Here is a 15,706-nt window from a genome sequence, read left to right on the forward strand (position 1 = left end):
CCATTCGGCCCCTCGAGCCTGCTCCGCCATTCAATGCGATCATGGCTGATCGTCCAAATTCAGTACCCTGTCCCTGCCTTCTCTCCATATCCCTTGATCCCTTTAGCCTTAAGAAATATATCCAACTCCTTCTTGAATATATTTAATGAATTGGCCTCTACTGCCTTCTTTGGTAGAGAATTCCACAGGTTCACCACTCACTGGGTGAAGAAATTCCTCCTCATCCCTGTCCTAAATGGCTTACCCCTTATCCTTAGACTGTGACCCCTGGTTCTGGACTCTCCGACCATCGGGAACATCCCTCCAGCATCTAGTCTGTCCAGTCCTGTTAGAATTTTATAAGTTTCAATGAGATCCCCTCTCATTCTTCTAAACTCCAGCGAGTACAAGCCCAATCGACTCAATCTCTCCTCATACGTCATTCCTGCCATCCCAGGTATCAGCCTGGTGAATCTTCGCTGCACTCCTTCCATGGCAAGAACATCCTTCCTCAGATAAGGCGACCAAAACTGCACACAATACTCCAGATGTGGTCTCACCAAGGCCCTGTACAACTGCAGCAAGACATCCTTGTTCCTGTACTCAAACCCTCTCGCTATGAAGGCCAACATACCATTTGCCTTCTTAACCGCCTGCTGCACCTGCATGCTTACTTTCAGCGACTCGTGCACAAGGACGCCCAGGTCTCGTTGCACTTCCCCTTCTCCCAATCTATTGCCATTCAGATAATAATCTGCCATCCTGTTTTTGACACCAAAGTGGATAACCTCGCATTTATCCATGTTATATTGCATCTGCCATGCTTCTGCCCAATCACCCAACCTGTCCAAATCATACTGGAGTTTCTCGGCATCCTCCTCACAGCACACACGCCCACCCAGTTTTGTGTCGTCTGCAAACTTGGAGATATTACATCTAGTTCCCTCATCCAGATCATTAATATATATTGTGAATAGCTGGGGTCCAAGGACCGAACCCTGCGGTACCCCACTAGTCACTGCCTGCCACTCGGAAAAAGAGCCGTTTATTCCAACTCTTTGCTTTCTGTCTGCCAACCAGTTCTCTATCCAAGTCAATATCTTGCCCCCAATCCCATGTGCCTTAATTTTACACGCTAATCTCTTATGCGGGACCTTATCGAAAGCCTTTTGAAAGTCCAAATACACCACATCCACTGGTTCTCCCTTATCTATCTTACCAGTTACATCCTCAAAAAGTTCCAATAGATTAGTCAAGCACGATTTACCTTTTGTAAATCCATGTTGACTTTGTCCGATCCGGTCACTTTTTTCCAAGTGCTCTGCTATTACATCTTTTATAATGGACTCTAGCATTTTCCCCACTGCCGATGTCAGGCTTATCGGTCTGTAATTCCCCGTTTTCTCTCTACCACCCTTTTTGAATAGTGGGGTAACATTAGCTACCCGCCAATCCATGGGTACTGTTCCAGAGTCTATCGAATTTTGGAAGATGACCAGCAATGCATCTACTATTTCTAGGGCCACTTCCTTAAGTACCCTAGGATGTAGATTATCAGGCCCTGGGGATTTATCGGCCCTCAATCCCATCAATTTCCCTAACACCATTTCCCTACAAATACTGATTTCTATCAGTTCCTCCCTGTCATTAGGCCCTATGTTCCCCAACATCTCTGGGAGGTTATTTGTGTCCTCCTTTGTGAAGACAGAACCAAAATATGTATTTAATTGGTCTGCCATTTCTTTGTTCCCCATTATAAATTCCCCTGATTCTGACTGCAAGGGACCTACGCTTGACTTCACCAATCTTTTTCTCTTCACATATCTATAAAAGATTTTACAGTCAGTTTTTATGTTCCCTGCAATGGTACAGATGGTACAGAGATAGGGAGGGGCGAGGCCATGAGGGATTTGAAAACAAAGTTGAGAATTAAATCGCTTTAAAAAGGGGAGAGGAGATGCCGAGCAGGATACGTTGAAGATTAAAGAGGGACGCACCAACGGCATGATCACAGAGAAAGATTGAAAGGGAAGCACTTGAAGGAAGGGGGATTGGTAGCCAGGCAGAGAGGTTTTGGGAGGGAGTGCCAAAGCACATGAGTGAAGGGTCTGAAAGATTGGTCTTATTGGTGGACTGTAGGGAATGAGGGATGAGCAATAATACACAGCTGGAGCAGAAGGTATGGTCTAGATGGTAACATTGCAGAAGGTGCTTTGGATTAGGTGGAGTAAGACTGTGACAGAATTTGAAAACGGAAATGACAACCTTAACATCAATACCTGGGGACGGTGAACCGGTGGGGCTTCCTCTTGTCCCTAGAATTTGATCCATTTACCACCAGGAACAATTTGTTTAGATCAACTTTGTCAATTTTCTATTCGGTTACCATGAGTTGAGGGTCAGGCATTAAGTCGAAGCCCTTCTGTGTGTTCAGATGGATTAAGTCAATGGTGCTGACCTCCTGCACTGGTGATCCCCTGAACTATGATCCTTACCCTATCACCTTGGTGATCTCCTGAACTATGATCCTTGGCCTCCTCCTGCGCTCTGAGCCTTGCCCTTTCACCTTTGTTTCTCAGTTTAAAAAGGAAACATGAATAGTGCTGTGATTTCAGTATAAATAGCAGACAGGAATAGTTCTCACAGTGAGAGCGGCAATACCGCAGTGGCCTTTGTATAAATAGCAGATTGAAGCAGTTCCCACAGCACGCACAGCGCTGTTGAATGTTACTAATTACTTTTAGCTGTCACAGTGATGTCGACTGTGATTAGGCTGGAATGCTGGTGGTCAGTGATTGAATTCCCAGCTCTGGGTGACAGCTCCTGCTAAGTTTGCCAGAGCTCAGCTTTTCCTTTCAGCCGGATAGTATAGCATCAGTATCATCAACAGGATCTGGTATTACAGGATGAGGCCGTAGCTTCCACCCAGTGGGACAAAAACACCGGCAATGCAAGGCTCCAAACATTCTTCCTGCAGAAAGACGGGAAAATCTTTCAACAAGTAGAGACCAGTAAAACAGATTGCATAAACTTGCCTTCTACTCCCTAGAGTACAGAGAATTAAGGGGTGGTCTAACTGAGGTATTTAAAAGGATTTGATAGGGTGGATAGAAGGAAACTATTTCTTCTGTTGGGAGGAGTCCAGAACAAGGGGACATAATTTTAAAATTAGAGCCAGGCCGTTCAGGGGTGACGTCAGAAGGCACTTCTTCACACAAAAGGTAGTGGAAATCGGGAACTCTTTACCCCCCTCCCCCTCCCTCCCAAAAGGCTGTGGACGCTGGGGATCAATTGGAGTTTTCAAGACTGAGATCAATAGATTTTTGTTAGATGAGGGCATCAAGGGATAGGGAGCAAAGGCGGGTGAATGGAGTTGAGATACAGATCAGCCATGATGGAATTGAATGGCAGAACAGGCTCGAGGGGGTGAGTGGCCTCCTCCTGTCCCTATGTTCCAGTTTACACCTCTAAAACGGGTGCCACGAGGACACATTTCTGCCCCATTGACTGGAATTGATCACAGTGTGGACAAGGGATGGAATTGTACCCAGGTCAAAAACTGACTACAGTTGCCACCCTCCTGGATTGTCCTGGTGTCTCCAGGATTTAAAGATTAATCTGGACACTGCTGCGAACAACCCAGGAGAAAAATGACAGGGGCAGTAAAAATATTGTTTATAAAAATATTGGAGATGGGCAGAAAATGCTGTTTGACCAGGTGGAACGGTTGGCAGTGAGAGGCCGTGTGATGGAACCGCCAGGAATATGTCCAAAACAACAGCAAAATACTGCGGATGCTGGAGATCTGAAATATAAACAGAGAATGCTGGAAATACTCAGCAGGTCAGGCAGCATCTGTAGAGCAGGTGGATGAGGTTCTGACAAAGGGTCATCGACCTGAAACGTTAACTCTGTTTCTCACTCCACAGATGCTGCCTGACCCGCTGAGTATTTCAACAACAACAACTTGTATTTATACAGCGCCTTTAATGTAGTAAAACGTCCCAAGGTGCTTCACAGGAGCGATTATAAGACAAAAAAAAATTTGACACCAAGTCACATAAGGAGAAATTAGAACTTTCTCGGAACATGTCCAAGCAGAGTTGGCAGGCCTTGGACTGATGATTGGTACCACGGTGCCATCAGTTTCATCATGAGGGGCCACAGATAGGGATTCAGTGCAGGAGTGCTGAAACTAGGAACCATGCTCCGCTCTGGGACTGCTCGACTTAGACCAGTGTTGCCCAACAGAAATCACTGACTATCCTTAGGTGAGGCTACGCTGACACCGTTTTAGCCACATGCACTCATTTTAGTAGAAAACACCTCACACACAATACAGGTAAACGTACTTCACGGGTGTGTTTACTGAACAAACATCGGCCACCATTCAGTGACCAAGGGAGTAAAGCAGCCACAACGATCAAATAACACTCGCACACTCTGCTTTTCCTCGTACCATTTTACCAACAAACGCACAAAAAGGTTAAAGTTCACCTGCTTATGCCGTGTGACTGAGTATTGAGCTCACACGCCCAACGACGGTGTCTATTACTCATTGTTTACTAATCAGAAATGAAATTGGCCACATCTGGATTGCCAGTTGGCCAGATGCGGCTGGTGGCGAATGTATTGGACGACACCGGTTTAGACAGCACGAATCGGCTAAAAATGAATCAAAACTCTTTTCTTCCCCTTAGGAAAAAGAGAATCTGATGAGTTTGGAGAGGGAGTATTGTGACAGCACCGGCGGGACAAGCCTCCCCATCAGTCCGAACACATTTAAGGAGGTAATTATATTCTTACACCCTTTCAACCATGTAAACTGTCCTTTAAATGGTAACTTTTTACCCACACTACTTGTTATATTGAGTGCACAGTACGGGGCGAGACTGGTTTAAACACTCCTGATGTCCTGTGTGTATCGCTCAAATGATGCAGCTTCCATTCCGCCAACACCGTGAAGAAAGTCTTCACTGCCAACAAAATCCATCTTTGTCCAGGAGCTCCCCGCAAAGCTTCTCACTCACAAGCGCGACAATCGGTTTGGAAACTTACTCCTGTTCGAGCAGAAGCCGGGAATACTGACCATTGCAACGGGCTGGAATCGGTCATAACCCAGTGTGGTCAATCCGAGCCTCCCCCCCTGCCCAGACCTCGCGAGCGGGACCTGCACTGGCTCATCGCTCGTGGGCTAAGCAGGTGCCGTCACCCCCTGTTGGTCGGGGTGCAAGGGGTGCGAGGAGTCGGGGTGTGAGGGGTGCGAGGAGTCGGTGTGTGAGGGGTCGGGGTGCGAGGGGTGTGAGGGGTTGGGGTGTGAGGGGTGTGAGGGGTCAGGGTGTGAGGGGTGCGAGGGGTCTGGGTGTGAGGGGTCGGGGTGAGGGGGCGAGGGGTCGGGGTGCGAGGGGTCGGGGTGTGAGGGGTCGGGGTGTGAGGGGCTGGGACGGGGTGTGAGGGGTGCGAGTAGTCGGGGTGTGAGGAGTGTTCGGGGTGCGAGGGGTCGGGGTGTGAGGGGTCGGGGTGTGAGGGGCTGGGACGGGGTGTGAGGGGTGCGAGTAGTTGGGGTGCGAGGAGTGTGAGGGGTGCGAGGGAAGGGGCCGGGGTGCGAGGAGTCGGGGTGCGAGGGGTGCGAGGGGAGGGGTCGAGGTGTGAGGGGTCGGGGTGTGAGGGATGTGAGGGGAGGGGTCGGGGTGTGAGGGGTGCGAGGGGTCAGAGTGTGAGGGGTGCGAGGGGAGGGATCGGGGTGCGAGGGGTCAGGGTGCGAGGGGAGGGATCGGGGTGTGAGGGGTCGGGGTGTGAGGGGTCGGGGTGTGAGGGGTGCGAAGGGTCGGGGTGTGAGGGGCTGGGACGGGGTGTGGGGTCGGGGTGTGAGGGGTCGGTGCGAGGGGTCGGGGTGTGAGGGGTGCAAGGAGTCGGGGTGCGAGGGGTCAGGGTGTAAGGGGTCAGGGTGCGAGGGGTCGGGGTGTAAGGGGTCAGGGTGCGAGGGGTCAGTGTGAGGGGTGTGAGGAGTCGGGGTGTGAGGGGAGGGGTCGGGGTGTGAGGGGTCAGGGTGTGAGGGGTCGGGGTGCGAGGGATGTGAGGGGAGGGGTCGGGGTGTGAGGGGGTCGGGGTGTGAGGGGTCAGGGTGTGAGGGGTGCGAGGGGTCGGGGTGCGAGGGGTCGGGTGTGAGGGGTCAGGGTGCGAAGGGTCGGGGTGCGAGGGGTCGGGGTGTGAGGGGTCGGGGTGTGAGGGGTCGGGTTGCAAAGGGTCGGGGTGTGGGGCTGGGGTCGGGGTGCGAGGGGTCAGGGTGCGAGGGGTCGGGGTGCGAGGGGTCGGGGTGTGGGGTGCGAGGGGTCGGGGTGCGAGGGGTCGGGGTGCGAGGGGCCGGGGTGTAAGGGGTCGGGGTGTGAGGGGTCAGGTAGCGAGGGGTCAGGTGTGAGGGGTCAGGGTGCGAGGGGTCGGGGTGCGAGGGGTCGGGGTGCGAGGGGTCGGGGTGTGAGGGGTCGGGGTGTGAGGGGTCAGGGTGCGAGGGGTCGGGTGTGAGGGGTCAGGGTGCGAGGGGTCGGGGTGTGAGGGGTCGGGGTGTGAAGGGTCGGGGTGCGAGGGGTATGAGGGGTCGGGGTGCGATGGGTCGGGGTGTGAGGGGTCAGGTTGCGAGGGGTCAGAGTGCGAGGGGTCGGGGTGTGAGGGGTCAGGGTGCGAGGGGTCGGGTGTGAGGGGTGCGAGGGGTCAGGGTGCGAGGGGTCAGGGTGTGAGGGGTCGGGGTGTGAGGGGTCGGGGTGTGAGGGGTCAGGGTGCAAGGGGTGTGACAATGGACACATTCGCGGTGCAGGATGTTAATTGAATCGCCTCTTCATTACACACCATAAGCTGCCTTCCATAAAATTGTTACCCTTTTAAAGTAAATTCTAAGTTGGGAATAATAATTAAACTAACGAGCACCCACAGTAAGTCTGAGAGGTGTTTGTATTTTTACTTTAACGGAAATCCTATTTTGATTTATTGGCGAGTGAAGAGGAGTCCTTCAGTCCCGTGCAGCAGGTGTTGTCAGTCCATTGGAAGCTTTAGCAGTGCGACGGTGCCAGTTGGAATGGAATCAAGCACGCAGCAGCTCCTCTGGACTGGCATCTCATGTACTGGCCACAACTTGGAGACTTCATGCATCTCATATTTAGGGCATATATCCCGCCCAAAGAGCTGTCAGGGTTGGCAAACGAGAGTCGTGCAGCAGCAGATCTCACCCTCTTCACTGTCAAACCATCACAGCTTGGATCGGTTCTGATATTGACTCAAACGGTCCCGTCTACAGCCTCCATCGTTTCCAGTGTACAATCGCTGCATCTTTAACTGAGCCAATGAGACTGTTGTGCAACTGTCTGACCTTTGACCTCCCACCTAGACCAGCTCTCGGACTGAGGGACGATCAGTTCCCAGCTCTGATTAAACGATGCGGCGATCTCTGTCTTTAGACGTTCCGTGCACCAACAACTCACAATGGAAAGAAATGTCTGCCAACCTCTCGCCTCACTTGCAGAGCATGATGGCACACAGCAGTGGGGCACACCTCACTCCCCCATTACCACAGGTAGCTGTGAGATCTGGACCTCTCGATCTCTCAACAATCTGCCATTAGTCAGGATACCAGTGTTCGGTCTTCACCCAAGACACGCCAGGGACACTGGGGGCAATTTTAACCGAACCCGCCCTTCGGGAAACAGATGGGATCGGGTGGGCCGCAGGATTTACACCCTGTCCGATCTCACTCTCCATTCAAGTCAGTGGAGAGCAATATTGGGCGGGGTGTTAAACCGGCGGCCCACACGATCCCGTGGGTTTACCGCACAGTTAAAATTACACCCAGCACTAACTCCGAAAATATAGGAGGGTTGTGGGTGGGGGGGAGGAGTAGGTGGGAGGAGGGGCGGGGGGGAGGGCGGGGCGGAGTGGGTGGGGGTGGGGGGAGGTCGGGGGAGGAGTGGGTGGGGGGAGGGGGGAGGTCAGGGGAGGAGTGGGTGGGGGGAGGGGGAGTGGGTGGGGGAAGTGGGGGGGAGGGAGTGGGTGGGGGGAGTGGGTGGGGGGAGGGCGGAGGAGGAGTGGGTGGGGGGAGGGGGGAGGTGGGGGGAGGGGGAGGTCGGGGGAGGAGTGGGTGGGGGGAGGTGGGAGGTCAGGGGAGGAGTGGGTGGGGGGAGGGGGAGGGGGAGTGGGTGGGGGAAGTGGGGGGGGAGGGAGTGGGTGGGGGGAGTGGGTGGGGGGGAGGGGGGAGGGCGGAGGAGGAGTGGGTGGGGGGAGCGGGGGGGAGGGGGGAGGTCGGGGGAGGAGTGGGGGGAGGGGGGAGGGTGGGGGAGGAGTGGGTGGGGGGGAGGGCGGGGGAGGAGTGGGTGGGGAGGAGTGGGTGGGGGGAGTGGGGGGAGGGGGAGGGCGGGGCACTTCAGGCACTGTAAACTATGGTGTAAGATCGGCATAAGCTGGGTTTTCTCGCAATATACAGCGGCCGATCACGACAAATGCCCCGGGGAAGTTATGGGCGAGTATGTCACCTGCTATTATTTTGCCATTCAGCTCCTCTCTCTCTGTTACTGTCCTCCTGCGGTTTCTAACTGTTGAACCTACGCAGCGAGTTCCTGCCCTTTGCTTTGATGCCGCTACTTACCGCTGTACTTTCCCCCTTTTAACGTTTCACTTTCTGCTCCTTCGCTCCTTTTCCCAGGACTATGTGACTGTAAGCCAGATTAATCAGTTGTATAGCACCTCAAAGACCAGTTGCCCCTCCGATTCTGTCGCTGTGTCTCCTGAGCCAGTTGGTGAAACGCCCATCCCCCAACAGATAACAGCAGCTCATCATGAAGAGGTTGGTTGGCTCGATCCGGTTTCAGCAAATTTCCAAATGAACCCATGGCTGGTAAAGAGAGTGAAAATGGGCCATTCTGTCGACATAAAGGGGTGTAAATCTAACGTTATATGAGCCTAGAACGGGCACAACGATGGCCAGTTTAGCAGGGCGGAGGACCCCTCCTGTTCAGGCTACTGCTGAACTGGTCAGGGCCTGCTTTTAGGTGCCCTGGTGATCTGCCCGAAGTGAACGCAGGCCTCGTTTCGATATTGAAACGAGGCCCCTGCTCTCTAGCCCCGCCGGGAGTGGAGCAGCCTAATCAGCAGCTCTCAAAGGGACGGCTGGAGGCCGCTCAAAATAAAAAAGGCCCCAAAGGTGGAGTTGGAAGGAGCAGGAGTTCTCCTCCTGGGTCCACAAAAATAACTGCGGGTTACTGTGCGCCCGCCCACTACCCCCACCCTCACCACCCCCACCACCCTGGTCTTAGCCCTGGGCTTCGGCCTGGGTGAAATTGATCAGGACCCGACAGGCCGGCTGCGTCCGGGCCTGATTTATTCTGAGGAAGCCCGTGGATGGATTAGCTTTGGTTCTCGGGCCTCTCAGTTTGGCTGCGCCATCGCTGCGCACTGTCAGATTGGCGCCCAATTTTGAGGGCCCTAAGAAATTTGTGGCATTTCAACAGTAGCGTAGTGGTAATGTCACTGGGCTAATGTCAGAGGCCTGGATTAATGATCCAGATACACGAGTTCAAATCCCACCACGGCAGCTGGGGAATTTAAATTCAGTTAATTAAATAAATCTGGAATAAAAAGCTAATGTCAATAATGGTGATCATGAAACTATCAGATTGTCGTAAAAACCCATCTGGTTCACTAATGTCCTTCAGGGAAGGAAATCTACCGTCCTTATCCGGTCTGGCCGATATGTGACTCCAGACCCACAGCAATGTGGTGGGCACTTAACCGCCCTCTGAAATGGCCCAGCGAGACACTCGGTTGTCACCACCACCTTCTCAAGGGCAATTAAGGATGGGCAATAAATGCCGGCCTTGCCAGCGACGCCCACATCCCAGGAATGAATAAGAAAAAACTCCCCAGAGCTCCCAGCTTCAGGCAATCCGCACAATACAGGCGGGTATCCATGTTACTATGGGCACTCCAGGGAGCAGGGGTCAACCCAAGGTGGCAGCAGGCTGAGAACAGCCCCTAATACTTGAACTCCGCCTCCCTTTATGACCTGGGCCGGCATTCTATGTTCCGGAACACTCCTGCTGCTCCACTGGATCCAGCATCCAGTACTCCCGGGGCACTGGAGGTGGGAATTCCACCGGCCCCACCTCCTTTTGGGATGTCACGGGGTGCAGCCCCACCCCCTCCTGCCCCCCCCCCCCCCGAGGTAGTTCCCGGCTCGTTATCTTGGGGGGCAGAGACTGGGGTTACTGATTTCCGCCCCTGCCTCGTGTTCTATCCTCACCCTCCTCCACCACTCCACCCCTGGACTCGAGGGAATCTATCAGCTCACTCACCGTCTCCAAGTTGTTGCAGGTAAAATGTCTTGAGGCAGGTAGACGAGCAGTGTTGAACTGTCAACCCACTTTCTCTGTCCTGAGTCTTTCTTACCTGCTTTTGTTGGTTTAGCATTCAGAGTCATCGCCTCCCTCCCATGGATGTGGCTCCCCTTCTCACCTCTCCTCCCGCCCTGTGCCTAAACCACCAACGGTGCATTGGCCTGAAGATGTGGTACCTTGTGTAGATGCTCCTCCTGCTCCTCCTCCTCCTCCTCTTCTTCCTTCTCCGCCTCCTCTTCCAGCTAAAAAACATAGCAGGCGCAATCAGGTAATGTGTCAGTGCCGCTCATTTCCTCTGATATCAGTCTGTGAGATGCTGTTTGTACATTGGTGCGGGTTTGTACAAAATTAGAAAAGAGTAAACAGGGTGCATGTTACGGGGGGTCTTTATACACTGCCTCTCCATCAATCATCTGCCGGGTTCTAATGCAATGTGTTTCTACATTTGTTCCCTTTCCTTTCCTCTATGGTATCGCTCTCTCTCGCTCGCTCTCTCTCTCTCTCTCATGCTCTCCCTCCATTAGTTGGGCGCAGGAATCTGCCAACTTTGGTTAACACAATATTTATTTGGCATCAACTGTCATCGACTCAGTAAACCAATAGTCCCAGCTATCAGTAATCTGCCTTACCATTCCCTCCCCTCTCCCTGTCTGTGTGGGGGCACGCTATCTCTCGGAGTGAGAGAATCATTTAGTTGTTCCCTATAATCACCCAATAGGCAGACTGTTCCATTGGGGTTCTGTTTATACACCAGGACATGCTGCAGATCTCCCCTCCTTACTCGAATGATGGTACAGTCCTTCCAGGATTTCCTTCCTTTTGAGTTAACCTTTTCTCTGCTGTTCCGGTTTTTGTGTGTTCTCCCTCAGATACACATGAATGGGAGAGAGTCGACTGCCCCACTCACTCAGAACACATCGCCCATAACACCAGCAGGGACAAGCTTCAAATGCAGAGCGACACTGACCACACCCACAATGCATTGAACTGAAATGCGATTAACACAGCCCTGGCTAACCGCCTCCATACTGGTTGGTTCGGCACGGAATATATTCTCATTGCTGCAGAGCCAATCAGATGTTAGGCTTCCAGCTTCACAAACCTGCCTGTCTCCGCAGCGGGAATCCAACTCTGGGCCCAAGTTGCCTATTACAGATATTTAAAACAAATGATTCCTTAAAAACAAAATCTGTCACAATTAAAAGTGCAAATTTATGGACCCACATTTGGGGGTCACCATTGACCAGAAGCTGGACCAACCATATTAACACTGTGGCTACAAGAGCAGCAGTCTGGGTACTCTGTGATGAGCGGCTCACCTCCTGACCACCCAAAGCCTGCCCACCATCTATAAGGCTTGTCAGGAGTGTGCTGGAATACTCACCACTCCCCTGGATGGTGGAGTCGCATCAACACTCGAAGCTCAACACCATCCAGGACAGAGCGCTTCCCTTGATTGGCATGTCTGCACTCAGTATTCACTCCCTCCGCCACCGGCCCACCGTGGCTGCAGTGTGTACGATCTACAGGATGCATTGCAGCAACTCGCCATCACCTCCCTCCCCTGTAACCTTTATCAATGAAAAGGACAAGAGAGGCAACGTCCCAGGAACACGCCCACAGAATCTGTAGATGTTGGTGTCAAGCAACAATGGAGATCTGCTTCATGAGAAACTCTGTATTTTAATCATCATTTGGTTAGAATTGGCAGCTTTGAGGCCAATTTACAATGGGCGCCACCTACTGCATTATTGAACATAAGAACAATGGGGGATATTCTCTGCTGACTTGAGTTCCCGGCGTTGGGGGAAGCCACACCTTGGCCACTACCTCTGCTGAACAAATGCTGCATACAAAGTATTAGAAGCAATTAATATTACTGCCATTACTGAGAGATGGCCCATCGACTGTCGATGGCTCTTGCAGTTGTCCCATTCGAGAATGCTGTAAGCAAGGCCATGTCCTGAAGGGAACTCCATGGATCAACATGGGTTCCTTGAAGACCAGTCTTAGGCCTTTGAATCCAACATCAACAAATATGTTGTTGTGCCGGAGCCTCCAGGGGGACTCTGATCTAATGTACATAATTATCTTTAACAAATTATTAGCTACAGAATGAATCTGTATCTTTGTTCATATCATTGCATGTACATAGCGCGGTCCCTTTAAGAATGAGACCAAACGCGATGACGTCATCACGTTGATCACGTGATCCTCCAGCGGCGGGAAAACATGATGACGTCATGACGTCAGGCTGGGGAGCCGCCCTAGCCAGTCCTTGTGGAGCCAGCAAAGAGTACAGACCTGTAATGTAGTTCTCCTGTGTTTTCGTTTTAAACTCTGTTGATTAGTATTAAACATCGTTTGTTTGATAGACTGACTCGACCTCGGTCCTTTAGTTAGGAATCTAGCCATTCCTACAGTGGTGACCCCGAATTTTCGTGAACAATTTTCGCGGAAGAAGCGAAGCGCAACGAAACATGGATGCGAACTCCGTGGCTTTGAAGCTCCCACAGTTTTGGGAACAACAGGCGGCCTCCTGGTTCGTCCAAGCAGAAGCACAATTCGATCTCCGAAACATCGTTGCGGATCAGACCCGTTACCTTTATGTGGTCTCTGCACTCGACAGCTCCACGGCCTCACGGATCATCAGCCTGCTCGAAAACCCCCCGGTTGACAGCAAGTATAATACTCTTAAAGCGCGGTTAATACAGGTCTTCGGGCTCACGAAGGCGGAGCGTGCCCGCCGGCTACTCGCTTCGCCCGGGCTTGGCGATTCCAAGCCATCTGAGTTAATGAGCCAGATGCTCACGCTCCTTGGCTCAGAACCACAATGTTTCCTCTTTCGGGAGTTATTCCTGAGTCAACTACCCGAGCAGGTTCAGGCTGCCCTCGCCAGATCAGAAGCCACAGATTGCGCAGCACTGGCTACAGAAGCAGATACGATTTATGTGGTCACGCAGCAATCCTGCGCCGCCACGAGGCACCCCTCCCCCGCGAACGCCGCCCCGGTGCCTCCATCCCCCGGCTTGTGTTTTTACCATGCCCGTTTCGGCACGAAAGCCAGAGGCTGCTGCCCTCCCTGCAGTTTTGCGCCTAAAAAAAAACCGACATCAACACCAGCAGCAACTCCAGAAAAGGAGGACCGAGTTTAAGGGACGTTCCACGGCCGCGATGGCGATTGGAAATTCCGGGATACTCCTCTACATTACAGATTCCCTCTCAGGCCGGCGCTTTTTATGCGACACCGGGGCGCAGTGTAGCATCCTTCCTGCCTCAGCACTCGATATTCAGTTTGGGATGCACGGCCTCTCCCTCGTGGCAGCTAATGGGGGGGCCATTCGTTCCTTTGGCAAACGGCGGGTCCAGGTGTGCTTCGGCGGGCAACGGTTTCAGTGGGAATTTATTACAGCCAAGGTTTCGCAAGCCATCCTCGGCACGGATTTCTTATGCGCCAACAGCTTCTTGGTGGATGTAAGAAATCGTCGATTGGTCAACGCGGCCACCTTCCACTCCATCCCTTGCTTCCGCAGTTCCGCAACGTCGCACACTGTCTCCTGCGCGTTGCCCTCGCCGGACGAGTTCACTCGCCTATTAGGTAAATTCCCGGAGCTGACCAAGCCCACTTTCTCCTCCTTGGCCACTAAGCATGGTGTCGAACACCACATTACTACGACGGGGTCTCCGGTTTACGCGCGAGCTCGGCGCCTGGAACCCGGCAAGCTCGCGGCTGCGAAGGCAGAGTTTGCCACGATGGAATGGCTGGGGATTATTCGCTGGTCGAATAGTCCCTGGTCCTCGCCTCTCCACATCGTCCCGAAGCCTGGCGGTGGATGGTGGCCATGCGGGGACTACTGACGCCATAATGACGCCACTACTCCCGATCGGTACCCGATCCCGCATATACAGGATTTCTCCGCCCATTTGGCAGGAAACTCAATCTTCTCCAAGGTCGAACTCGTCCGTGGCTACCACCAAGTTCCCGTACACCCGCAGGACGTCCAGAAAACTGCAGTCATTACTCCCTTTGGACTGTTCGAGTTTCTACGGATGCCATTTGGGCTCAAGAACGCCACACAGGCTTTTCAACGACTAATGGACTCGGTCCTGCAGGATCTTCCCTTTTTATTTGTCTACCTTGACGACATCCTGATAGCCAGCTCTACCAAAGAGGAACACGTCTGCCATCTCCACACCCTCTTTCGGCGCCTCAGCCAACATGACCTCATAATCAACCCGGCCAAGTGTCAGTTCGGCCTACAACAGATTGACTTCTTGGGCCACCGCATTACTTCGGAGGGTGCAATTCCGCTGCAGTCAAAGGTCGAAGCAATTACGGCATTCCCAAGGCCGCAGTCCACCAAGGCTCTTCAAGAATTCCTGGGCATGGTGAATTTCTACCACCGCTTTGTGCCCAAGGCAGCACGACTCATGCAGCCCCTCTGAGGCCCTCAAAGGCAAGGCCAGAAAGGATACAATAGCATGGACGGTCGAAATGGACAATGCTTTCGACAACACAAAAACCGCTCTAGCCAATGCAACTATGTTGGCGCACCCTCTGCCAGGTGCCACCATCGCCCTTACCACCGACGCTTCTGACTATGCCATAGGCACTGTGCAGGAACAGTGGGTCAACGGGACGTGGCAACCACTGGCATTTTTCAGCCGCCAACTCCGGCGCAACGAACGCAAATACAGCACTTTCGACCGGGAGTTGCTGGCGCTGTTCCTGGCTATCCGCCATTTCCGTTTTTTGTTAGAAGGACATCCCTTCACTGCATTGTAGATCACAAACCACTGACCTTCGCCATGGCCAAGACCGCCGAACCATGGTCGGCTCGACAGAAGCGACAGTTAACTTTCATTTCAGAATTCACGACAGACGTCCAACACGTAGCTGGCAAGGACAACTTGGTAGCTGATTGCCTTTCTCACGCGACTGTACGGGCAGTCCAGCTGGGCATCGATTATGCCCTCATGGCCACCGATCAGGCATCCGACCCTGAAACACAGGCGTATCGCACCGACACCTCTAGCCTCCAACCGACCGATGTGCAATTCCACGCTGCAGGCGCCTCGTTACTCTGCGATGTCTCCATGGGAGATCCCCGCCCGATCGTTCCTGGCGCCGCAAAGTTTTCAACGCCATACATGGGCTTTCGCATCCTGGTGTGAAGGCATCTCAAAAATTAATGTCGGCTAAGTTTGTCTGGAGAGGAATGCGTAAGGATATCTGCGACTGGGCTAACACCTGCGTCGTCTGTCAAACGTCTAAGGTGCAACGTCATGTTAAGGCCCCATTGGCCACGTTCGCAGTACCAGAACGTCAATTCGACCATGTCAACGTGGCC

General features: G+C 53.0%; 1 protein-coding gene across 5 annotated transcripts in view; it reads left to right on the top strand.

The window, feature by feature from the left end:
* Positions 1–15,706, top strand: part of phldb2b (pleckstrin homology-like domain, family B, member 2b) — a 315,268-nt gene that overhangs the window by 216,377 nt on the left and 83,185 nt on the right. For 4 of the 5 annotated variants that reach the window (XM_086006161.1, XM_086006162.1, XM_086006163.1 and 1 more), the window contains 3 exons: positions 4,680–4,769; positions 8,666–8,806; positions 10,426–10,623. In XM_086006161.1, the coding sequence (XP_085862287.1) occupies positions 4,680–4,769; positions 8,666–8,806; positions 10,426–10,623 (429 nt within the window). The remainder of the gene's footprint in view (positions 1–4,679; positions 4,770–8,665; positions 8,807–10,425; positions 10,624–15,706) is intronic. The other variant, XM_086006164.1, reaches the window with a different exon arrangement.

The sequence above is a fragment of the Somniosus microcephalus genome, chromosome 14 (assembly GCF_052327205.1).
Source record: "Somniosus microcephalus isolate GS21.2 chromosome 14, FLI_Smic_1.0, whole genome shotgun sequence".
NCBI lineage: Eukaryota > Metazoa > Chordata > Chondrichthyes > Squaliformes > Somniosidae > Somniosus > Somniosus microcephalus.